General features: G+C 42.6%; 1 protein-coding gene across 6 annotated transcripts in view; it reads left to right on the top strand.

Moving 5' to 3' along the window:
* The first annotated feature begins 10604 nt into the window (after positions 1 to 10604).
* The window catches only part of SMOC2 (SPARC related modular calcium binding 2), a 138081-nt gene continuing 122778 nt past the window's right edge, over positions 10605 to 25907 (top strand). For 2 of the 6 annotated variants that reach the window (XM_063151709.1, XM_063151707.1), the window contains exon 1: positions 10605 to 11006. In XM_063151709.1, coding sequence (XP_063007779.1) covers positions 10932 to 11006 — 75 coding nt within the window. In that variant the 5' untranslated portion in view covers positions 10605 to 10931. The remainder of the gene's footprint in view (positions 11007 to 25907) is intronic. The other 4 variants (XM_063151708.1, XM_063151706.1, XM_063151711.1 and 1 more) reach the window with 4 other exon arrangements.

The raw sequence follows: 25907 nt of genomic DNA, 5'->3' as shown, positions 1-25907 counted from the left end.
CAGGTCAATGCATAGATAAGGAGAGCGTGGTCTCATCAACAGATCTTAGCACAGGTAAGAACTCACTAGGGTTGTGAGAAAGCACAGGGGTGGAAACAAAGACTTTGGGTGATCTTAAATTAGATTAGTCATCATTTCATTTCACTGTAGCCTGAGCAAAACTTTTTAGACTGGAGAAGCATTAAATGTTGTTATATGAGTCTGTGCTCCAACTCCATTGTGAAATTTTGCCCTTCTGCAGGATTTCTGATAAAGTACCAGATCACCTCTTTGCAAACATTAAGTTCTGTGTCCCTGCAACACACCTGGCAGGCAGATACAATATCCTCTTATCAGATGGGCAAAAGGAGCTGCACAGCGATCACGACTGGCTCAGCCATGCAGCATGAGATGACAGGAGAGGCAGCAAGAAGCAGAAAGTCCCAACTGCTGGACTGATGTTTTAACTGCCAACACAGAGATGCTTCAAGCAGCAATAGGAATGGGATAAGGAGCAACAATGATACGACTTGCAGATGGCTTTCATTAAACAGAGGTTATATTGGATTAAAGACACAATTTTGAGTCTACAGCAAAACTGCTTGAAATAGTTTAATCTAATCTTGAAGAGGCTTTTTGACCAAATCAAACATTTTACTGCAAATTTTGCAACTCCACTGAAAGTTCCTCGGGGATTCTGTGTTTGAAAAAAAAAATAAAAAAACCCCAACCCTCTCCCCCCTCCCTCCCCCCCAAAAAAAAGGGGAATCTCAATACAATCATGTTCGTAAGTTTTATCACTGAAAATGAGATATATTTTATAGAAAGTGCATGTCTATACTTCTAAGAATAATTCTTATTTTTGCCTGGTCTTATTTGCAGAAGTGTCATTGATTAACGTGAGTGAGTGACTGAGCTACAAATTAGGTAAAAAGCAAAATGCTTTTCTGTGTTACAGCAGTAACAAGAAAATACTTATTCCAATGACAAAACTAGTGGTAATCAGCTTTTCTTGAAAGAAAGATTGTTTCATGTTGTATTTGGTGTCTATCTTCAAACTTTAAAAATATTATTGTTTTCATAGCAAAATTATTGTCATGTGGAATTGTTTTTGTTCAGGGGTTTTGGGAGCCTGAAAGTCAAAAGACAATTATATTATGCCAGAAGTTACAATTTTCGCATACATTCATACAAAACTTCATCAAGGCACATATTACTTGATTCACAATGCACAATCCAAATAAGATTATATACATGCTTGCAACTCCATTTCCTGCTATATTCCTGGACATTAATGAAAGTTTTCTGAAGCTTTTCTTTTTGGGGTCAAACCCACATAGGTCTCACATAGTCTATCTCATGGATAGACACTGAAGCTATGAGTGACCAAGGCAATTATAAGTTTGTCTTTGAAAAGAAGTAAAGGAATTGCCTTACTAGGTTTTTGAGCCTATATGTGATTGTTTAAATGCCCAAACCAACTGAAATTTTAGCTGCACTTTCCTTCTAAATTTCAACTGTTCAGAATTAGCTGGGGACCTCAGGGACCTCAGGCTCCACTAGAGAGATCCAAAATCCACTTAGGCTGACACCTTGAAGAACAGAGAAATCCCTTCTGATTACGTTCCATAAAAAGAAAAACTGTTTATAAGCACGGAAAATAATATTCATATTTGCATAAATGATGATAACAAGGGGTGAGCGAGGTCAATGGAAGAGATAGATCTTGCAATTCTAAAGCAAAGAACAAAAAGAAAATCCCCTCAAAAGATTCAGAAGTCCCATCAGACCAAAACCAAATGTTTTCAAAATCTGCAAAAACCTTCTGGTATAAAATAATTTCAAGTTTCAATGACAATGTGGTTGGCAATAAACTATAAATCACTGTACACAGAGGTTTCTAACTGGCAAGTGGCAAATACATGAAGGCTGTTTCCCCATGCTTTTGGCTTATTCAAATACAATTTTTTTGTAAGGAAACAAGATTTATATAACATTGTATTTCTCAGCCCTTTTAATCTCCCTGATCCCTGCTGGATAACTCCAGTTGAAGTTAACACAGCACTAGAGGCTTGGGGTGATTGTGGTCTTAAATACCCTTTAAATGTCACTACCCAGGTACTGGAGAGAGGCTCAGAGGCACAGAAGGGCTGTGATAGGAGAACAACTGCATCGCCTGCTGCCAGGAACACTGAAGAGGTGAGATCTGTGGTGGATGTATTGGCAGCAGGGAAAGCAGTAGCTGCAGCTCACAGTTTACCAGATGTGAGGTGTTTCAGCAGAATCGAGGTCAGAGGCGGAGTCTGCTATGCACTGAACAGGTTTGGTCTCTTTTTTGGGGAAGGAACCTCTGGTCATTCTTCACTCCCCTTCTACATTGCTACTTTTATGGTTTTTTGGCTTGTTTATTTTTTTTCCCCCCACTTTTCTCTCCTTTGGCTTCATCTGAAAGAAGTTCAGCAATTGTCGCTATGTGCACAAGGATGTGAGTAGTCAGATGGTTTCGTAACAGCTGCTATATTGCTTTCTCCTTCACCTTAAGGGAATTCCTTTTTCCACAGTGTTCCCACTAACAAAACATATTCCATGTGTCTGCAACAGTCACTGCTCCAATAGCATCATGTAAGACCCTGGTGAGGCAGAACCCTCCCTAAGATTCCTCCTGGGGACAAGAAGGTTCTTGGCAAAATGTTCTTCAAAAGCTAGCTCTCTCTTAACCTGCTGTGATAACATTTCAGCCATAGGCTAGAAAAGACCTGTCTTCCAGCATTGGATCTATACCTGACAGTGGCAGCAATGGAGAAAGGTGTATACATAAAAGGCAGGAATAACTTGCATTATACAAGCATCTGAGGACTCTTCCATAAGGACCCTTGGAACTCAAATTTACCCTATAATTCTTAGTGAATCGATTTTCAGATGAAATCTGTATATCTATGTCACCAACACTCCAATATAAAGGTGCTTTTGTTGCCACCTGATGTATGGTGCAGAAGCAGGTGCAGACAGGATCACATTCAGCACTGGGAAGTCATCTGAGTATTTAATAGCTTCTCAGCAAGCTTTGAAAACTCTTACAGATTCTGGTTCAGCCTGCAGCCAGTGATATTCCTCCTAACTTCTGACTCCAGCGGATCAGCAGTCAGGACTCCCCTACAATCTCACTGCCGCATACAATGGGTGTGACACTGTATGGTGGGATGTGGCTTTGAGGTGCTGCCACTCATGGGCAGGCATGACAAATCTGAGGAGCCTGAACCTCGATTCAACCCACAGTGACCATAACAGGCTGTTCAGATAGTGTGTTCATTGCATTGGAGTGGGAATTATTACTGTGCATACTGACGCAGAATTAAACACAGGCAGAGACAAACAAGAGAGAAAGGATACTCCCCAGGAGCATTCAAAATGAAGGTCTGTATTGGGGGACGAAAAGAAATTAGCCAGCTGAGATTGATGTTGGAGAACAAATGTGGTTCGTATTTTATTAATAAAAGAGGTCTCACCGCAAAGGAAATTCCCATCTTGGCCTGGCGATGTAGCACTAAGTGGTAATGGATACATGAAATGCCAAAACCCATAGATCTCTAGTTACACCAGAGTAGACACTCTTTGGGGCTCGTAATTACAGGGAGCTGGCAGACATTCAGATTTCATCTTTGAGAGAGAAAAGGACTTTCTGCTCTCCTGCCAACTGGGATGACTTAGCTCAGTGCCAAGCTGGACATACCTTCCAGAGTATTTGCAATGTAGCATTCAGCTCTACCTCAGATTCTTTCACTTTCCAGGTTTCTGAAAATGAGCAAATAAAATATTTGTAATGGCACCTGTAGTATTGAGGCATCACAGAGAGAAAAGCCAAGTCCTGCCTCCCAACCAGAAGAAAGCACAGTTGAGAAAAAGCAATAGCTCAGAGCTGTGTGGGACTGAAACAGAAAAAAAAAAAAAAAGAAAAAAGAAAAAAGAAAAATGGCTGGGACATAAACAATGTGTCAAAGACAGCAGATATCCTTGGACCCAAGTTTGTTCTTTGGACCCATCCTAATGATGTGGATTAGGCACTGATCTACCGAAACATGGGGCAAACATGGTTTCTCAGGCTGAAGACAAACTGACCATGCTGTCAGGGGTTATCCATATAGTCAAGACCTGTTGTAACAAGACCTGGAAAGCCAGACCTGTCCTCTGTTACTTTCTTCAGATTATCCCTGGACATTTTCTGTCCATTTGTTGTACTGAGATTAATTCTAACAAGTTTGCCCTAGAAGATTTATGCTGACTGCCAAGGTGGCAGTTGAGCTATCTGATATTAACTTAGATCTCTTCACATGACGTATGCAAAACCTGTGGGCAAATGAGCAGGCCCAATTCTTCTTAGCCAAATTTTGTTCTCAGTTACACCAGAGGAATGCAACTGAAGTCAATATGATTTACAGGAATAAATGACAGTACATGGCTTGGGTATTTTTTGAGATGACTTGTAGATTCTAGCTGTAGCTAATAGGACTGGCCACAGAAAAAAACTCAAAGAAAAGTAACACTGTTGTTTGTTTTTCTTCCCTAACTCTAATGTCAGCCCCAGTCTAACAAAGCACCCAGTAATATTTGCTTAGGCACTGAATTTGTTAGCCTAACTTATTTTCACTGTTTATCCGACATTTCTGTAAAAATGTGTTAAAAAGAAATAATCTGTTAATGCCAAAAGTTCTCAAATACTCTATTTCACAGGCATAGTGTACACTAGAAGGAGCCTGCAAGTACAACTGTGCTGGAATTTTTATATCAATAAACCCCAGAGGGGTGGTCCAACTCCTGACACTGCACCGGTTCCAAGGATGAAATAACACATCCTGGCAACCCAATTGGATTTTGCCAGCAGAGCTGCAAGGCTTTTTTTTTTTCTTTTCCTTTTTTTCTGAGACAGAATACCAGCAAAAACTTCTCCTGAGAAACCCTGCAGGGACTACACATTAGCTGTCTGCTGGGGATGCTCATCTGGCACGCAGGAAACAAAGGTGCACATCCCAGCTCTGCTCAAATCAGCTGTATCAAATCTTAACCCCTCTCCTAGCAAAAAGTCTCCCCAGTCCTGGCCCAGCTGACTACCAAAAGATCCTTCTGTCCTTCTGAGCTCATCTGTCAGAACCGTTCCAGAACAGTTTGACCAGCCAGTGGTTAGGATGGGATGTGGGAGAGCTGGGTGTCATTCAGGCAATACAAGAGCTCAAAGAAGGGTGTCCTCTATCTCCAGACATTTCCAACAGCAGCTTTTTGGCTGAGGGGCAAAGTTCTGTCTGCTTGTCAGCAGAAACACTTGCTGGGGGCCCAAGGAATCTCTCCTGACAAGGATATTATTGCAGTTGATGTGCCCCCACTGTAAAATGCATAATTTTTTAAAAGTTGGTGTGTACTCGCACAAACACACGTACATTTTGTTTCCCTGAAGAACTTGTGATCGACTCTCATGAGCTCAGGAAAGGCCAAATGACCTAAGGGTTATAAGGTGCCAGTTACAGATACTGTTTCACATTCTTTCTTAGAAAAATAGTTATGAAACTACTGGATTTTGTTTCCCCCCTGCTTTTTTTTTCTGTATCTCTTCCAATGCAATATGCTTTGTTCTCCCAGTGGAAACCAATCATTTACTAAATACTTAGTGTAATTCCTATCACTGTCTCTCAAGTGGGCCCATGTTTACATTTCATAAGCAAGAATCTTTTTTCTTATGCCATAGTCACTACATAGAAATAAATACAGGCCACAGAACCTGCACAAATCTTTGCTGACACACAAAATTTTAAACACCTTATGGATTAACGTTCATGAAGCCTGTCAGAGGTTTAAAACCACAATGAGAAAGAAAGATTTTCTTCAGGTCTGAGAAATGAACTTTTGGTCTAATGTCAGCCCTACACTGAAAAAGCCTTGATAGTTTGTTTGTCTAAGCCGACAGCTCCTTATTCAATTGTTCACGATGTCTCTCCACTTAATTCTTGCTATAAATTTGTCTCTTTGCCACACTCTTTACACTGTACCTCAGTGTGCCCCAGAGACATGGTGAGCCAGCAGCTCACCACTAACTCAGCTTAAGCAGAAATGCTAGCAACAAAGACCAGCCTGCCAAAACCCATAAAACTTGCTGCTTTTTGCCTCAGTTTAAAACAAAAAAATAATATTGTCTTTTCTCTAAAGTGGTAAAGCAAAACATGCCCAAATGAGTTCTTGACATTAGAGGATTTTTAACGGTTTTGAAGAAACCTTGGCACTTATAACACATTCTCCAAAATGTATGGTTGTTAATTAGTTTAACAGCATAAGTAAAAACAAACAAACTAGTGGCAGAAGGCGCAACCACTGGTTTTTGGTAGGGAATGGGAAGTACATGAAATCACAGCTTCTGAAATACTGAATAAATTGTAAAGGAAAGAACTGATTAAAAACTGAGAGGTAGTCATGTCCATTGCCATGTTAAACTGCTGTTTTACTGTTACCACAGTGTCTATGAGAATGTACCTGTACTTGCCAGCCGGGCAAAAACAGTTAATTAAAATCTAAAACATGAAGAAAAATGGGCATTTCCCCCCAAATGGGGGGGGTGGTTTTGTTTTCTTTTTTTTCTTTAAGATTTAAAGAAGCGTTTTGCATTATTTATCAATTTTTTACTTTTTCTGAAGAAAACTTGATAAGAAAATATACCTCTTCAGTAGATTAAAAGCCATTGCTACCTATTGCAAAGCAAAATTTTGCTAGGTCACATGTAGCAATTTTTGCACAGACCACTGTATGCTGAAAATCCCACTTTCCCACCAGAAGTGTCTGCCTCTCTGCATTTGTCCTCAGGATCATTCAAAAACTGGCTGCAGGAATCTACTGCAGATCTGCACCCTCTGCAAGGCCTGCTGGATAGATATTCCTGCTCTCACCCAGGAGTGACAGTGTAAAGGAGTTTGCGTTACAACAGGTTTACAAATCTGAAATAGCAAGCTGGTAAACAATACAAATGTCAGTTCTAGGGATTGGAAATTAAAAATATATACTAAACCTAGCTTCTTATTCCACATGTAGGACTGCATGAAATTTCCACTGGTAAAATACCACACTTTTCCTGTGAAAGCATTTCCATTTAACCTCTTAGAACTGGAAGAATGGAATCTCTTCCTATTCTCTAAGAAGCAGTGCATATGGATGCTGAAGTGGTATATCTCTGAGATCTGGTCAGGATTTTCCCAGTAAGATTTCCTATATTTTCACATTTAAACTGTTTTGTCCTATTTGAAAATAAAAGGTATTTCCTCCAAAAGATGATGAGCCGTACAGTAAACAGGTAATGATAGCAAAACAAGTCCAGCCAGGAAAGGGAATAATAATAATAATAATAATAATAATAATAATAATAATAATAATAATAATAATAATAATAATAATAATAATAATAATAATAATAGATAAACACATACTACTTCTGTGCCCAAAAATTTTGATGCCTTAGATCCTCTGGTGTTATTTTGTGTTCTATTTTCTGCTGCATCCTATGTGTTAGCCATGTCAGCTACTCCCCTGGCTCTCAGAAAAGCATTTCACAGCCACTATTTCACTTCATGCAATAGTTCTTTTCCTGTATGTTTTTAATGGCTGGTGCAAATTTAGATGTAAGAATTAGGGATGCATTTATCCTCCCCAGACATAACTCCTCCTGCTGACATTCTCCACAGAGTAGTTTATGTCAAAAGCTCCAAGAATCATGCAGAATCCCATGGTTGTTTCCAGACAGTCAAGCAGGACACCAGGTTTGTCAGCAACACTTCCAAAGGCTGTCTTTCCTCTCTCTTTTTCTTTCTTGCCTCTGTTGGTGTTCACATCCTTCTTGCCAACACTGGTGCTCCTTTAACTCAGCCACCAGATGGTTTTTCAGGATTTGGTTCTCATGCCAGCCTTGCCATCGCAGGCTCCACACCTGAGTGAAAGAGGAGCACCTGTGGCTCCTCACTAAACCTCTGATTTAATGCAAGGTGAGTCAATCAACAGCAATGCCTCTCTCTGCACTGCAATAAGAAATCTTCTGAGAGGTCCAAAGAGCGGGCTGGCATTGGGTGATGGGGAGAGCATGGAAGAACTGTGTCTCTAGCAGGTGGGAATGCTACTAGCACTGCTTTCACCTCAAGATGAGAGTGGGATTTTTTTGCCATTGTTCTTGCCCTGAAGAGGTTTAAGTCTTCTTCCTCATCTAATCACTAAAATGTGATAAATCTCCACATAGTAAGCTCTAATAATGAAAAATACAACAAGCTGAAACTAAAAAGTCTAACTGAAGGATGATGCTTGTCAAAGCTGTCTGTTTTCCCAAGGACAGCCAGCCACACAAACTGGTCTGTGCCTCCAAAGTTTTGACTTGACCTCTATATTTTGTCCCCTCCCTAAAATGTCATTTTAATATATTTTGGCAAATCATCTTTATTTTAAAATGATAATGTTAACAGTTTCTGGACTCTAAACATGCCTTTTTGCAGAATTTTGGTCTTTCTGCAGAATTTTGGCCTTTTGGCTAATGTCAAAATTGTGTAAATCCACTCACATTCAACTAAGTTATAAACCGTCAAAAATCTGCAGTTTGTTTTTATTCGATGTATTTCTCATCAATTCTGAGGATGTATTTTTTTCTGCAATGTCAAATCCAAACTGTGTGCTGTGTCATTCAGCATGTCCTGACAGACAAGCCAAGAGCAAAGGGGCTGCTGGCCATGAGTTGCCTTTGCCCAGCTGCATGCCAGCAGCGCACACAGCACTGAACTGAAGGTGAAGGAGCTGTGGGGTTTGCAATATAGCAAGAGCAGGTGAAAGAGAAGGGAGAGCAAGCATGGGCTTGTGATGAAGGGGACACGGACCTAAATTGGGAAACAAACTGGGCTGGACTGGAGAACTGGAAAGATGGAGGAAAACAGGACTTTGTACATGTGGTGAATAATTTTGTGATATGAAAGGAGAGAAAAAATTCCTTTTGTCTCTGACAGACACATCAACATTGCCAAGTTTCACCCAGCTAAGAGGAAAGTGCTATGGAGCCCAGGCTGGAAAATTGTACTGGAGTGCCTAATGCAGCAACTGGCAACTTGCTATCGCTATGAGAGATGCTGCTAGCTTGAGAGCAGTAGAGGTCTGCTGCAATGAAGGGCCTCAAACATGATCCAACCTGGGTAATAGAATATGTTATCTTTGGGGGTTTTCCCCATTTAGAAAGCACAGGAGATACTACAGGCCATTTACACACAGATGTGTGCAAATACTTCGTTAAAAATTGCATCATATAACACAAAACCTTTTGAAAAGGGTGCTTTTTAAATTTTTGTGACTCTGGGTGCTCATTGAGACCTGGCAGTGCTACAACTACCTTGCTGGCTGCATCCATTGAACATTGTAGGATCTGGAAAAGGCAGCAGTAGGTGTCTCAAGTAAGGCACCCAAATCTCTCTGTCATTAGTACCCACTTCTCTCCAGTTTGGTTCACCATGCATGTAGCTACTGCTTTAGAGGGCATGCTCTGCCCTGACCCCTCACTGAGCCACGTGTGACAAAGCCTGCAAGGATGTCAGATTTCATGTTTGAAAAAATTGTAATTTGTGTACTGGGAGTGTACCACTTTGCAGCCTTCCTAAAGCCCTTTTGTGTCCCGTCCCACAAACACGCACACATGGAGAATAAAGCAAGCCCTGACCGCTTCAGCGTCTCTTGCAGTACCACTTATCTGTGGGGATCTCTGCGAGCTGGCAGTGAGCTGTTGGGTCCCCGGGAGGAGCAGGGAACTCCAGTGACAAAACTGTAGTGAAAGGGTTTCTTTCAGGCAGCAGGGACGAGGAGATCCTTCACAGTACGGAAATACAAACAGACCTCTATTTGGCTCCTAAGAGATGAGAAAGAAAAGCGCAGCTCTGGGGTGCAAGGTTTCACCTGGCATTAACTGCGCCCCGCAGCCTCCGCATCTCAGCGCCCGGGGCCAGCAGCGCCCGCTCCCCGCCCTGCTGGAGCGCCGGAGCCCCCAGCGCCGCCCGCCCGCCCACGGGAGCTGCCACCTTGGCTTTGGTCCCGGCTCACAGACCTGCACGCCGCGGTCCTGGCTCCTGCCCCTGCGGTGCCCGCGGGAGGCGCGGCGGGGCCAGGGCAGGGGCGCTCCCGGGGGAGGTCGGGGCTCACCGGGGCGGGGGTCGGGACCACCTCTCCCGCCCGCCAGGGGCTGCCGGTGTCCGTACGTGTTGCTTCAGCATGTGGCGGGGGCGAGGGGGAGGAACAAACCCTGCGGGGGAAGCGAGCGGCGACCCCCCGGGAGCACCGGGGAGGGTTCATCGGCGAGGATCTGTGGGTCTGGGAGGAGAAAGCGGAGGCCGGGCTGGGGAGGGGGAAGGATAAGAGGAAAAGGGGCAGAGCGGCTCGCAGAGGTCGCACACCGCCAGCCTCCGCGGCAGTGCCTGCCCGCGTGCTCCCGGAGCTGGTGGTGGGTCCTCCCTTCCCGTCCCACTCGTTTCCTCCCGCTTTCCCTGCCACAGAGGGCTCGGGGCTGGGAGGGAGAGAAAGGGACCCCCAGGGTTAGCCAGCAGCTCGCCCGAGGCGGAGGCAGGCGCGGCGCCCCGGGGGAGGCGGCGGCGTCCGGCAGATTCCCCCGGCAGTGGGAGGGCTCCGGGAGAGGAGAGGCTGGGGGAGCATCTCCCAGCCGGGGCTGACTCCCGAGGAGCGAGGGAGGGACACAGAGAGAGGGGGAAAGTGCCGCCTCTCAGCTTTACAGGCGTCCCCAAATTTTAAGGACTGAGGTGGGAAAAAAGAAAAGTGAGGACCTGATCTGGGACCTCCCAGCCGGAGCGGTTGAAAAGGAGCCAAAGCAGGCGTCGGTGGGGAGCGACATCCCAAGGAGAGTCCCCGTCCTGCGCCGCCCGCAGCCGCTGCGTGCCCGCCGCCGCCGCCTCAGGATGTGGGTGCCGCTGCTGCTGCTGCTGCCGGAGCTGCTCCCCGCCGTGCCGGCACAGAAGCTCTCCGCCCTCACGGTAAGGCCACCCCGCCGCCGGCCGCCCTCGGGGCCGGTCCCGGGAGCACCTGAGCGGGCGATGCGGCTCCGGGGCGGCGAGAGGCGCCCGCGGCTCCCGGGCCGAGCGCTGCGCCCTGCCCCGGCCGGGCGGGAGCGAGCCCCGGTCAGGCGGGAGCCCCGGACAGACGGGAGCCCTGGACAGACGGGAGCCCCGGACAGGCGGGAGCCCCGGACAGACGGGAGCCCCGGACAGACGGGAGCCCCGGCCAGGCTGGAGCCCCGGCCGGGCGGGAGCGAGCCCCGGCCAGGCTGGAGCCCCGGACAGGCTGGAGCGAGCCCCGGCCAGGCGGGAGCCCCGGCCAGGCTGGAGCCCCGGACAGCCGGGAGCGAGCCCCGGCCAGGCTGGAGCCCCGGACAGGCGGGAGCCCCGGCCAGGCTGGAGCCCCGGCCAGGCGGGAGCCCCGGCCAGGCTGGAGCCCCGGCCAGGCTGGAGCCCCGGCCGGCGGGCGCTCCGCCGCGGCTCGCCCCGGGAGCAGCCGGCACCGCCGCCCGCCGAGCGGCTCCGGGCAGAGCGCGGCCCGCGGCTGCGAAGCGCAGGTTTACTGCGGGTCCCCGCAGAGCTACGGTCCGGCGTTAATGTCCGTGTTAATGCTTTTATTTGCCCGAAGAGGAATAATGCTGCGGTGAGGTCCGCTTTTGGACCGACTCGGGCTGACCGATTTTACTTCATTTTAATTAGAAAGCAACATGAAACAAGCCTTTCTGGCTGTTCCAGGCTCCATGGTGCTATACATGGAACTCCGCGTAGAGATGGGTGAGCCAATTCATTAGGCTTGCTAAATAAGCCATAACCACTATTCTAGCCAAGACCTGAGGTTTGCAGCTAATAGCTCAGTTCAGTCTTCTTGTAGAGCTTGCAGTGTTTGCAAAGCTATAATTAATGCAATCTGTAGAAATAAAAACATTTTCCTTAAATGTGTTTTTAAACAAGTGCTTGAGTAAACATAACGGGCAGCAAATACCTCTTTCAAGCTGTTTTTAAGTGTTTTGGTGAAGGCTATGCGCTTAGAGTTTATTATGGTAAAGTTACAGGCAGCTGCAAAGTGAAATAGACCCTATTTTGTTTAAGTCCTTCAGAAAATTTCTGTAAAATCCCAAGAGTTGAGTTGTTGTTGTTTTTTTTTTTGTTTTTTTTTTTTTTTTTTTTTTTATTCTTTCACCCTTTATTAAGTAAGGTGCTATAGGGACAGCTCAAGGTGAAATGGCTGTGGGAGATGGCTGAGCTGTTCATACCTGAAATTCTTCAGGAAAAGTTTTGCCTTGCTGACTAAATTTGGGTTTTTTGTTTTTTTGTTTTTTTTCCTCTTAAATGATTTGTAGATTAGAAGCTGCTAGTTGAAAACCCTAAAGGACTGAGTTTGCTCCATGAATTTTATTGTCTATGGTATTTTATAGTGTGGGACCAACAAAGTCAAGTGATTCTCATATTCTACTTTTTAAGACCCTGATTTGAAGCCCCTTTACACTGTCAGGTGGTATATACTATTCTAATAAACAGATTAACATTACAATTTACTTTCAAGTTCATTTTAACAAATGTATAAACATAATTTGCAAGATAGGACATGTATTCTTTTTTTCTGTACATAAAGAGAGTTCTAAATATTAGTGTAGAAGTAAACTGGAAATGCTACCAAACCTTAGTTTATCCAAATGTAAAGTATGAGTGATTGTGACAGTTACAATACCTTCAGATGATACATAACCCAAACGATGTTAAAGCGATTTAAAATATGGATATAAATCACTGCAGAATATACTTTTCATTCAGTGAGGGGTTGTCTACATCACAAAAGGGACGAAAAATCTGGCCAAGGGCACTTTGGCAAACTCTTAACAAATTAAATGCCAGAGACTCATGCAAATGTATTAGACTTCGCTGTAATCTGAGTGATGTTAAAAATCCCTCTGTTCCTTCCTTCACCAATTCAAAGTGTGCGTTACTCATTTCTGTACCTTAGAGTAGTCTGCATCTTTATGAACCATGAGCAGAAAAGTCAATTCTGGTGAAAGGCCCACCCCTGCTTCTGCTACCAAAAAGGTAGTGGTTTTGAAGTCATCAAGCTTTCAGACTGAAATGAACTTGAACATTTTGGTAGATGTAGCTAGCCTTGTTAGTAAAGGACTGCAGGTAGTGAGCTCATGTTAGTTTTTCCGCTGCCTGTGCTCTTCTTATGAAAAGGGCTCACCCGTACAAATACTAGACTACATTGGAAATCCTTCCCCAAAGCAAGTAAGGGACAGGCAGACACCCATAGGAGTGAAATAACACATGCACGCACTGATGCACATATACTTTCTACATCTTCCCACAAGGCTGAACTTTGAGTGAGGCAGGTTTATTTCTACTATTTCTGTACTTTAAATGACAGTAAAAACCCAGTGCTATTATGGCAACAAATACCACACCGCTTAATCATTCTTAACTCCTGCAGTCATTTTGCTTGTAGCTCACAGACTATATAACCCCTTTCCACATGTACCTTTCTCAAATATCCAAGGATAGTATCTGCATAATTACAAGGAACAACAAACCAAAGCTGTGTAGAAAAACCAAGAAAATCTATGGCTTTTTTTCACCTGCTGTGCCACTGTGTGGCGACTGAGAAAAGCCATTCTTTTCTACACATCATATGCGGATTTTATATTTATTTGTGGCTTGAAGAATAACAGATAAAGGCTGAAATTTTCATAAACAACCAGAGGTCATGGGAACAGGGTGTGTTTCACTGCTGATCTGAATTTTATCAAAACGATGGGATGATCATAGAGAGGGAATGCACATCCCTGATCACAATACTGTCAGAGGTATACTCGTCTTGCCAGGTGGTGACAATATCAGGAACAGTCTACTGCAGTTGTAAATCTGACATAAGATGAACGTTGGCAGAGACAAGACAATAAAATTATAGTTCCCTCTAGCAAAAGCCACTCTACCATTTTCTGAAAGGTAACACATGGATCGGAGGTTTTTTCCTTCCCTGAGCTTTAAGCAACAAACTGGGTGATGGCATGGCAGGGAGGGAGGATATCAACATCTGTCTTTAAGATTTTCATCCATATAAACAGATCTCTGGCCTGTTTTAACTTTATGTCCTCACTAGCTCAAGGAACAGCTCAAGTACTACGTTCAGAAAAGACTTTCAGTAGTTTACAGACCTGTTTCCCCATTTAATCAGGAATAATATTTTTGCATTTCATTTGGGCAGCAATACCCACAAGAACCGCCCATGTCTGTAGTCCAGGTGAATGTGTGATTTTCATATGTTGGAAGCTTTGCAATAGTCCAGTAGCAATAAATCAGAGTTTTCACACAAATAATATCTCCTAGAGATTTCTGATTGTTTAACAGCCTTATGTGACTGCAGGTTTGCAAGGAGTGATGCGCATAGGCTTCCTACTACATAACAGCTATTAGGATGATTTCTGGCAGGCAGAATAGTCAGCAGGTAGGTGAAATGTTCCAGTTTGTTTAGAGTCTGGTCCCTTGGACCTCATGGTTATATCTAAAGTGAATGTGAGTGTTGTAATCTGTCCCTCTCTGCCCAAACTGTGGACCCAGACAGAACTTACTTGACTGCCTAACTATGTGCCAGGATAGAGAAGGGTTGATGAGAGATGGGCTGATGCATACCTGAATCTTTATTGGGAAGCCATGATGTACACCAGGGTCTAAGAGTTTCAGAGTTTCTATGTCCTCACTGAGTTAGAGATAGTCCAAAGTTACTTTGAGTTTGTACCAGTCTTGGCTTCTTGTCACCAGGATTACTCTTTGCTAAGGTTTCTCCTGGACTCTGGTCTCCTGAGTAGGACCATATTGCAATAATAGATAAAGTGAGGTGAAATGCAATATTTCAATTATTAATTGCTAACTGAGCCTCAGGGATGCAGGAGGATAATGTTCTTTATTGTTGTATTTACTGTTATTTCAAATGAACAAATATTGGCAACAGAACAATGGCTTTCATTATGGAAAGGTAGGCTGAGAGCTGTCTCATAAGAACCCATGAGATCTGGAAGGACTGTAGCCAGTTTGGCTGCTCTTGTTCTTTTCTCCCCTTGTGTCAAATACTAATGTAAAACATTCTTACATTCCACAAAATATCTTAAATAGCCTTGCCCTTTTACCTTGTTAATAGAAAACCAGGTAGTATGGGGTAATTTTTGTAACACACTGTTGGAATGATTTTGCAATGCTGCATTTTTGTTCTGCTCTGTGAGATGTAGCCATTCTTTCTGGATGTGTGAAACTGAGGAGATCTGAGCCTTGCTGTCTTCTTCTTTTAGGGAAATTAGGCGTATGTTGAGGATATAGGTACTTTTGTTTTGAAACACAGTGCTTTGAAGAAAGCTCATTTTGTTCCTCAAATAAGTAAGTTTATGATCGCTGCACTTACTAACACACTTTGTCATTGTTTATACTGCATTTTTGAAACCATCAACTTCGCTTTTATCTCAGTTGCAGTGTTGTGTGTGTGGATGTACTTCTACAAACAATAGGATACAAGTGTTTCTTATTTTAAAATCTTGATCACTTGCAACATACCACAAACTATTTATACTTTCAAAGCCTTGCTGCACCATGTGCTTTTCTTAATACAATTGATAGATCTTACAAAGGAAGAAAGTTTGCTTGAAATTACTTCTTGAAATGAACACCTCTGCCTGGTAATAGTTTCTTTCATCAGCAGCAGAATATTTTGGGGAACAATTGTTTTCTTTTTCTCCCTTGGCACATGCTTTGTGAGTATTCAATAGCATTTAGTGTGCTGGATAGCTTCCACAACACTGACCAATATAAGATGGACCGCTAAGGTAGTTCAGTAAAGGGAAGCTAAACACAATCAAAGCTTTCCAAGTTAAGGACCCATTTGGATGGCGCCTGCAAACCAAAACATTTGGAAAAGTTACTCTAATTGTGACTGAAAAACCAAGACCATAAATAAAATTGTAAGTGGCTCCAGATCCTAACAACATTGTTACTGCAAATGGGCATTGGTACAACCGAGGGTACATCAGCTCTGAAAATAAAACACTTTCAACAATGCTTTCTTGCAATAAACTCTCAAGACACTTCTTTTTAAAGAAACAACACCAAAAACTGTGGGAGTTGATATTGAAAGTGTCAGCAAACTTTTCGTCAGGGGTCAGAAGTAATTTTTGTGCACACAGCCAACATAAACTTCACCTTATAATGTGTCAGACATTAATGAAGATGGTCGGTTGACTGCATGCCCGTAGGATTTTTAAAACTAGAATTGAAGACTAGAAATTAATGTGAGTGGGGAGGGAAGAGCAGGACCAAGCAAACAAAAAGAAGTAGATAATGCAAATTGTGTCCGCTTTTGGTGCTGTCATTGGCCCCCTGTTGCCTCCTGAATATCTCGAGGAACAGCTGTATTTCTTGACAGTGGGCAAACTTCAAGGTTTAGTTCATTCTGAAAAGCCTCCAAAGGTTTAGCTGCTATCCAAAACCTATCTGAACCCTGTTGGTCTGGAAACCAGGCTACAGATCTTTTCAAGATTTGGCTTGCTCTGGACTTTGCTCATATTTCCATTTCTTCAGCCAGACCAGCCTCACCACAGGCGCAGCCATTTTCATGGTATTTTGGTGCTTCATTTCCTGTCAGGCCTGAGACCAGGAAGTGCAGAGGCGCCTGAAAATAAAAAACTGAGTAAGAAAAAGTTGGAATCAAAGACCTATTTTTGAACAGCAACGAAGGTCCGAGTTTGGTTCAGGAGTGACATTTTTTATCTGAACAAATTCAAACATTCTTGGGCAATTTGTGGAGTGAAAGGAGGTTATGTCTTGCAGAGGTCTCAGGGATTTCCAAAAATTTTGTGTTTTCTTTAGAATCAAAACCTAAATGCATCCTAATTTTCTGTTTGATTCAGTATTGTGGTCTGAGGTAGATTTTTAAAGAGTTGACTTTGTAGATTAATGATGAAGGCCATTTCACAATTAAAATTTGTAGTCCTTTCTTCCAAATTAATATAGTCAAAGTAGTTTTTGACGGTGTCAATACTGCATCCTCTGACCCTCTACTGTCTTCTACAGCAAAATTCTGGTGATGCCAGTCATTTGATCTCAATGGCCCTGTGTATTTTCACAGGATATGCTTCTCTTGACATTTCTTTATCCGCTTCTGGTTATTATTTGCTAATTACTTCCTTAATATTGTCTACAGTGGTAGTGCAACAGTGCAACACTGGAGGCAAACCTGGAAAGAGAAAATACTTCAGAAAAAATTTGCAATATGCTAATCTCACATGTAATAATTTATGCCAAAAGAAAAGGAGTGCTAGTGAGATGTAACACGATATTGCCCATAAGCAAATAAACTAAGCAGAGAAGAGAAGGTATAGCATAAATACCTGCATTTTTTTCCTGCAGTTTTTCAGTCTTGGCCTAACTTCCCATGTACATAGGGAATTGGTCTGAATTACAGCCATTGCTGTAGTGCAGTGGTGTGCATGGGATACAAGGACACAAACTTTGGTTATGGGGAAGTGAAAGCTACCTAGAAGAATATGGACTAGTTTGTAGATCGGTGTGATAACACTTAGTATCAGAGGGTTGCTTAATATGACTTTACCAAATTATCAGTGGTCCTCAAGCAGCAAAGCTAATGTAGTGTCACATCTTACCACAGAACTCATCAAGTCAGTCTCCCAAATGGAAGCTTCAGCTGATCCTTGCAGAAGAAATCATTTTGATGAGTTAGTAACTGCCCTTCAGTGAATTTTTTCCCCTCTCAAATTTGTTACCTTTTAAAAATGACCACTAAGTGTTTCATCAGCTGTTGAAAATCCAGGCTAATAGAGAATGCAACCTAGAATTCTGGTCGGGACAGAAAGACAGAACATTTCCTGAAGAGAATCCTTTCCAGTGCTCTCCCTGGCTTGCTCAGTGGGTTGCTAGAAAACTTGCTTGAGCATGTTTACGTCATACCTATCCAAAACCCAGCTTTTTCCCCTTCATTTACTTTAGGCTGCTTGTTGTGTCATCTTTTGAGTCACTGAGTAAAGATAATTTTTTTCTTTTGTGTTGCCTTAAATTTGTTTTGAGGATGTAATAATATACTTTCTTGTCTTTTCGGTGTTCACTTTTGAACTGTATACAAATTAGCTGTCATACATGTGCTATAAATCTTTGAATCTTTCCTAGGGCACCTAAGGAGTACTTACATGCAAAAAAAGAAAAATGTCTTTATTTTGGAATGCTCGTTAAGTCATGGCTTCATGCTGTATTTTGCAGATTTTTTGAATAAAATTGCTGCCATGAAGTGCTCACAGTCTTTTTACTCGGCCTACCTTTATCATGCAATTACTAATATTCTGACCATTTTTCAGAATTAAAACAGGGTATTATCAGTGAGTCAATGGTGTAAAAGCTCAGGAGAGATTTGTACGTTTCTTGAAATGCAAGTAGAAAGAGATAAAGAATAATTTTATTGGTATTCAGGATGGACTCACTATGATCCATGTAGCAAGCTGCAGTACAGAGAAAACCTGCAGATTGCACATGACCCCTGGATGTCAGGGTGGGAAGGCAATGCCTCAATTCCATTATTTTTTTCTTGCTCTTATCTGGACTAAAGTGGAGGAATGGTTGAGTTTAGTCTGAGTAAAATCTGCCATTGAGTCTCATTACTACTTTGGAGGATGGGGAGAGGAGTGGGTGACATTTTAGTAGACATGCAAATGATTTTAACCATATTTTAACTGCAACATGTCTACTTGTACAGAAATGCTGTTAAATCAGACCATGTGTCTGGAAGTGTTGCAGAATACAAAATGTGTGAGCTGGGGACCTAAATCATGTCATCTAGAGAATTGCGAATTGCTTCCCAATTTTTTTTTTTTTTATTATTATTTTTTTGCTAGTTGCTGCTCTTCTTAGTGGCATCTTCCTGCAAATGGTAGAATCTAGGGTGTGGGGCTGCTGTTCTGAGAATACAATGTAGAAGTATGGCATTGACAGCATGTCAGAAAGATGGGGATACCAAAATGTGAGAATGTCTTCTCAGTGAGGCTGATACATGCATGCCATGCTGGTTTCAGTGTACTTGTCTTTATCCTAATTTTCTCATCCAAGCACACTGTGTTCCTCTTTGGGACTGTGAACCTAATGGTGGTAAAATTAAAAGGAGATTCTCTATTAGAAGCAGGAGGACACGTTCAACGCAGCTTACCAACGGTCTCTGATTCAGTTGTCTTAGTTGTCCTTGTCTGTACAGGTGAAGAATTATTTATTGCGTTTAATCACAGTGTTTTAATCAGTTCTCATTCACTGTAGCCTCCACATGGATGCCACTTAGTGCAGACAAAGGGGTGTTAGTGAAACTGACCCTGGCTCTGTAAAGTTATATTTGTTAATGGTATGGTCACTGTGCATCACCTTTTTTTACCTATAGTGCTGTATAACACTGCTCAAGTCAAGGGAGCAGTTGTCACATGGGCTGATGGGTCTTGTAGAGTGAAAAATCACTGTAACATATGTCACTTTTTAAAGTAAAAGTTTCTATCAAAGACATGAAATCAAGTGAGTGAAACCTGGTCCTGAAATAAGTATGCTATGATGTACTTGAGGGTAGGACAGACTGTAAAGGTACCTTTGTCCCCACAAGAGGGTGCAGAAATGAAAAAGATTGTCAACATACAAACTAAATCAGGCTTCGCATTTGAGTACCATAGGTTTATTTGTTCAGTGAATTGTCTCTGGTGTGTTGGATGGCTTATTTTTGGAAGAGGGCCATCAGAGATTTAAGTGACGCAGAATAAAAAGCAGAGACGGGAGGGTCCATACAGGTATTTCTCCACTTCTCCCCCTGTCCATTCCGTTGCAAATGCAGAGCAGAGGCAGCGCTTGTGCAGCGTCCTCAGGGGCAGCGAGGTCACCTCTCCTCTCCCATGGCACTGCAGGCATCCACCACGGGAGGGAGAGCAAGAACAGCGCGGGCTGCCCTGTCCCTCTCCTCTGGCAAGGGCTGGAAGAAAGGAGGGCAGGCCCTGGATTCCTGCCCAGCAGTCCAGGGGGGAGGAAGGGAGCAGCTGGGGGCCTTGATTTTTCAGTACTTGCCACTCTGTTGCACATCAGATGGGAACTTACATGGGAAAGATCTCAAGTGGAAAAAAGTCTTGACACAAACTATCAAAAGGTAGAAAGGAGTTCTGCAAAAACAAAGTGTCTTTAATGACATGGTGTGGCTTGACATTAATTAATTAACATGAATTAGCATTCATGGGAACTCAGAGCAGGCTGATGAGAACAAGAGGGAATATATGGCCTAACATATGAGATGCTCTTGGCCATGAGACATGAGGAGGGGTTCAGTCTGCAGAAAGTGTAGGGCATAATAATTTCATTGCATGCTGTTTCTTTTTGCAGCATTTATTACATAAATTCTGGTGAGCAAGACCAAACAAAGTGGATAACTTATTTTTTACACTGTATTTAACGGGATTGTATTTCAGACCATCTCCTCCTGGGGCAGCAGTTTCCAAGCATGCCAAATTTTTGATAGATTTCAGCCTAAGTGGATTTAGTTGCAAATCTGAACTTTAAACAGGAGGTTTTATCTTTCCATCATGTTTTCTCCTTGAAAGGTTCCATAAATTACATTTCTGAAAGAAAGGGAAAGTTTTTTTGAAAGAAGTGTTCATTTGGTAAATTGCCCTTCTGTTTAAGCTTCCCTTTTTCAGTTGCTGAATGACTCCCAGAGCAAAAGTTCTGTCATTGCTTGACAATGGACTTCCATTAATTTGCAAAAAAATTACAAGGCAATATTCATGCATGGATAATTGATTTCACTCTGAAGGGAAAATGGCAAAAAGCTCAAGTGTTTACTTGTCTGTAACTAGTGCAGCAATTTTCTCCACTGCAAAATGAGTATCAAGTACTTCTCTTATGAAGTGTCAGTGTTTATGTTCATTAGCTGCAAGACCAGGAGCGGTCTACAGCAATGAGAGTCAGGGTTTTTCCTGCTATATGGCAAAGCCAGATCTGACACTAAGACTAAATGGCTGATAGAGATTAATTTTTTCATCTCTGTGGCTGGTGGCAGACCCACTAAATCTCAATAGACACAGCACTGCTGGTTTGGTAGAAGGACTGGTGAGATAACCACAGGTTCACAATTCATGTAGTATTGAGGTGGAAGCAGAGAAGAGAGCTACTGCAATGCTGCTGCTAGGGGTGAGCCCAAAGGACCTGGAAACTGGCATCTTTTGGGACTCATAGTTGTGACTGGGCTCTCTCTGGCTGCTGTACATTTTTCTCCAGTATTCTCCTTCCCCATCCAGTTGATCTTTCCTTAGTTCATCTTCAGTGTTTACGTGCCTTTTCTGTGTATAGACTGTAAGCTATTTGTGTTTGTACGATGTTTTGGGCAAAAGAGGCTCACGCCTGGTTGGCTTTCTTTGTCTGCCACAGTTTTCGAGTTCAGTAATAAATAAATCTTGAATGACACTTTCTTGCAGGTGAGACTGAACACAAGTAACGGAGGATATACAAATAGTAGAGTTCCTCTGGCAGTTCTGGCCAAAATCTGGTTCTTTACACCCTCTGCAAATTGTCCAAGCTGGTTATTTTGTGTAGACTTTCTTATAACTACACGTGTGTATACACACACGTACACACACACACACACACACACACACATATGTATGTTTGATCCTACTCTGCCTTTTGTCAGGAATTGGAGCAAGCAATTCACCATTACAGGAAGTGATCAGCAAAATTGTCTATTCTCTGGTCTTGTCATGCTGTTGGCCAAAGTGTTCTGCACAGTGCAGAGAGCCAAGTGTCATCTGCTTGGTATTTCCTGACTTGTGAGAGCTTAGTGTTTCAACCTTATCATTGCCCTAAAGCTGGGGTTCTCAGCCTGTGGTATGTGTTTCCTTTCAAGGTGCAAAACTCTTTCTCCCCTAAAGAAAAAGAGCCCTGCATCAATGCTGCCTGGTCTTTCCTACAAAGAATAATGTGAATGTTTGGATGCCTCTTCCTATTTTTGCGTGCAGGTCAGATGGAGCTTGAAGCTTCTCTATCCACTGCCCTTCCCTACCTTTCAAAGGAGAGAAGGAGATGGGTTTGGATGAAAGATGCTTCTGTCCTGTGAGTGCAGACCAAAGAGCTGAGAGCTGTTCTTGCTGCTGTGTTACAGCCTCTGAGTGTACTCTCTCTTTCCATAGCAGCAGCACCAAGAATCCTGTGGGGAACCTGGTCCAAAGGCTCTCTTGACAAACTCAGAGAGATATCAGGCATTATCAAGAACTGTTTCCTGTAGGCCATTTGTGGCTTCTGCATGTTGTATCCATCAGCTGCAATAAATTCCCTAGATTGCCATTTTCTACCTTAAGATGAGCCATGTCAGCCGCATATGTATATTCAGGGGTACACTCTATACATTCCCATGCAAACCTTTTCTTCCTTTTGTTTTTCAGCAATGATTGGAAAACCCCCATAAAAGCTTAAAGTTCCCTTGAGGTTAATAACCAGAATGTCAGATATTTTTCCCATGAAGCTTATGTAATTTGATCTGACTGCTTTGATCTGATATTTTTTGTTTGTGTGTTTTGGTCTAAGGGAATGATGCATAGGAGTCTAGTGTTAGTTTTCATTTGACAAGATTTCTAAGTTGTTAGGTTTTGACTGTGTTGGAAGTGCTACAGGGCAGCTGTGTTTGTTAGTTGATGAATTTGTGTAATCTAAAGACTGAAAAGAACAAAAAGAATACCATCTCCCTTCAAATCTCAGATCAGGTCACTTCAGGAACTGCCTCAGGCAATAGGTGATTTTATTTTAGCAGCTCTCATGATGATCATTCTAAATAATGACAGAAGAGAGCTTTTACTGTCTGCATTGCTTATTATGACAGGAGAAATCAAAAGATCACACAGTATCCTTCCTTGTTATGAAAGTAAATTATTTATCTAAAACTGCTGTCCTGAGTCTTCTCAACACACCTTGGGGGTGAGAAAACTCCCAAGTGAGATTCATTTTACAGCCATGTAAGGAAATCTCACTCATTTAATAGAAGTAAGAAGCAACCAGAAGTTTCCAATGAAATTAGGAGGTTACAAATAGGACTAATCACATGTAGAAACTCACTATTTCCAGCTGACAGCAATTAAAGCAGTGTCAGAGATGCAATGAAATTCCCTTCAGGGATCTTAGTAAAATTGAGACAAACATTAGAAAGAGTGTGCATGATGGATGAGAAAGTTTGAAAAAAAAAGACAAGTCTATCAAAGCTGAAGGGGGTCACAGTTCATACTCTCCAGCTCTTTTGTGGTATGCAGGATGTCTCTCAGGAAGAGCCCTGCAGCTATCTGCGGTCAGCAAGAGCAAAGCAGGTGTGCACGTGTGCCTGAACTATATACTTTCTCATACCTGGTGCTTCTTGTTTGAATAAAGGTCAACATCTTTTAAAACTTTGTGATTTTTTTTTACTGCTTCTGTTTTTGCTAGAAAACTCTTCAGTGGAGTGAGATTTAGAAGCTATTGTCAAAGTATAATTGGAGCTGATTACCTAATTTCCTTTCATTTGTTGTGACTGTGAAATAGCCCGATAGCTGCGTGTGTCAATATACACACATTCCATGTGCTGTATTGATTCAGAAGCTGTGTGATGTGTGCCAGGTGCCTGCAAGGCAGTTCAGATGGCAAAGTAGCATGGGTGAGGGGAAGTGAGATGGTTTGCCCTGCCAGTACACTCTTCTAAAAGATGAGAAATGATTCTGCCTCACTATGCTTCAGTCCTTCCTGTTAAATAGAGGTGTCACAAGTGCATCTTCTGTCCTGCTCTCTGGAATATCAGTTAGCTTCTGTACATCCCAGTGTTACTTGGAGAGCAGAAATGCCTGAAGCAGGCACTCAGCTGAATGGATCTCTGGTTGTGGCCTGTGTGTTGTGGGTGCAGGAGCTGCAGGTTGAGCTGTACATGGGTCCCAGAGGAGGGATTGCATAATAGCAATTCTGATATTCCACAGTATTTCTAATGAGTGTGTTCAGCCTTCTCTATAACATCCTGTTGAGTCCAGTGGGAGTTTGAGCAAGACAGAATTGGACATCTGTTTGCCCTCTTGAATCTAGAACAAGGGAAACTGTGGGTCTCCCCCATAAGGGCAGGAGTGTGCAGAGGAGCTTGGAGATAATTGAAGTGCCTGAAACTGATATTGTCAATGTGCATGTTTGGATATGAAGCCTGAGAGGTGTGATAAAATCTTTTTTTCCTGTGTGTATCTGCATGGTGGTACTGTTCATAACAGAAACACGTTGGCAGCTTTTTGTACATACAGGTAGAATTTGATCACATGGATACCCCTGGGCATATGCTGGGCATATAGAGTATAAAATCACCTCTCCATGCTCTTCATTACTACCAGATGGTGTTTACTTTCTTGAATCAACCCTGTTGTCATATTTGTCCTTGTTACATGTTGTTGACAAATGCATGTGACTACCGAACCTAAAGGTCCACTGAAATAGTCACTAATTAATGAAATAAAACTTGTTAAAATCCTATCATTCCCTTTTCAGGGAAAATATAGCTAACTCTCTTACTATGAATTTGATAAATCCCATATCCACCAAAACCGTTACTATTAGACTACCCATTTTTTTTCCCCTGTTAATATGATAGTTTTACTCTTTGTGTCCAAGGCACACCAAGACACAGCCGTTCTTAAACAACATGCTCAATGAGGGCTCCAAAGACTCTTCTGGGAGACAGAGATTGGCTGATAGATACCTGAGCATGGTGGAAGCACTGGCTCAATTGATATAAAAGTGAAGAGAACCTGGAAGAGACAGCAGCTAAAGTCAACAGAATGGGGTGCTGTGCTCATGCCAAAAATGCGTGAAGAAAAAAGCTCGAGTCTCAACATTTTTTATGTTTCTTTTTTTCCTTCAAAATCGCTATGCTTGTTTCAAAATCAAATGGGTTACAAATAAAATTGGCTATAAATAACATGCACACATTTTTGTAAAAAAAAAGCAACCTGTAAGACAATCTCCAAATGATTTGTATTACCTCAGTGACATTGGCTTTCTGTGCATACAACTCTGTTCAATTTGACCTAAGGTTGCGTACATGTGTGCTTCATCAACACAATCATTAAGAAAAGCTCATGAAGCTGGGAGTGCTAAAATGTTATTTATTCTGACTGCAGTATCTGGGCAAGCCCGTTCAGTGTGCATTGGTTTCACAATGCACTCTTTTTCAAAGCTCATGCCTCTCAATCAGTCCTGCTGTCCCCCATGGCCTGGAATCCTGCCTGAGCTTGATGGCAGTGTGTCAGGTGAGGTTCCTGCTGCTTACCTGCTGCTTCCTTGGTTGACAATGTCCTGTGTTGTCCAGAAGTGCTTGCACATTGTGTTAAAATTCCTGCAGATTGCCTATGAAATCATGGAATAAGGGAGTTTGTGTTTTCAACAGGCAGCCTCTGTCTTAGCAACTGTGTGAAACAAGTCAGTGCTGTTATTTCAGTTAATGTGGCCAGGACTCCCTCGTGTCTATTAACCTGAAGCTGTGAATGATGCTATGAAAGGAAGGGCTGGTCTTTCAGTGTTCAGGTTGCTTGCATTGTTGTGGTAGCACATTGATCAAGACTTCAAGCTTTTTCTAGCCCAGAGATCTCTGCTGCTTGCTGTTTTGCTGCCTTAAATAGCTGTTGACTAATATGTGCTGTCTCTCAGATAGACCATTTTCTTCAGTGCATTTTTCATGTCAAAGGTGGACACCATTGAGATATTGCTATTTCATTTTCCATATTGAATTCGGATCTGTGCCATGGGAATCCATTTAACTGTTATGGTGTTTTTCAAATAAACTGAGCTTGAATTGAGCACTTGGCA

This window comes from Melospiza melodia, chromosome 3 (genome assembly GCF_035770615.1).
Source record: "Melospiza melodia melodia isolate bMelMel2 chromosome 3, bMelMel2.pri, whole genome shotgun sequence".
NCBI lineage: Eukaryota > Metazoa > Chordata > Aves > Passeriformes > Passerellidae > Melospiza > Melospiza melodia.
The sequence above is the reverse complement of the archived record's forward strand: the minus strand, read 5'-3'. Positions and strand labels throughout refer to the sequence as shown.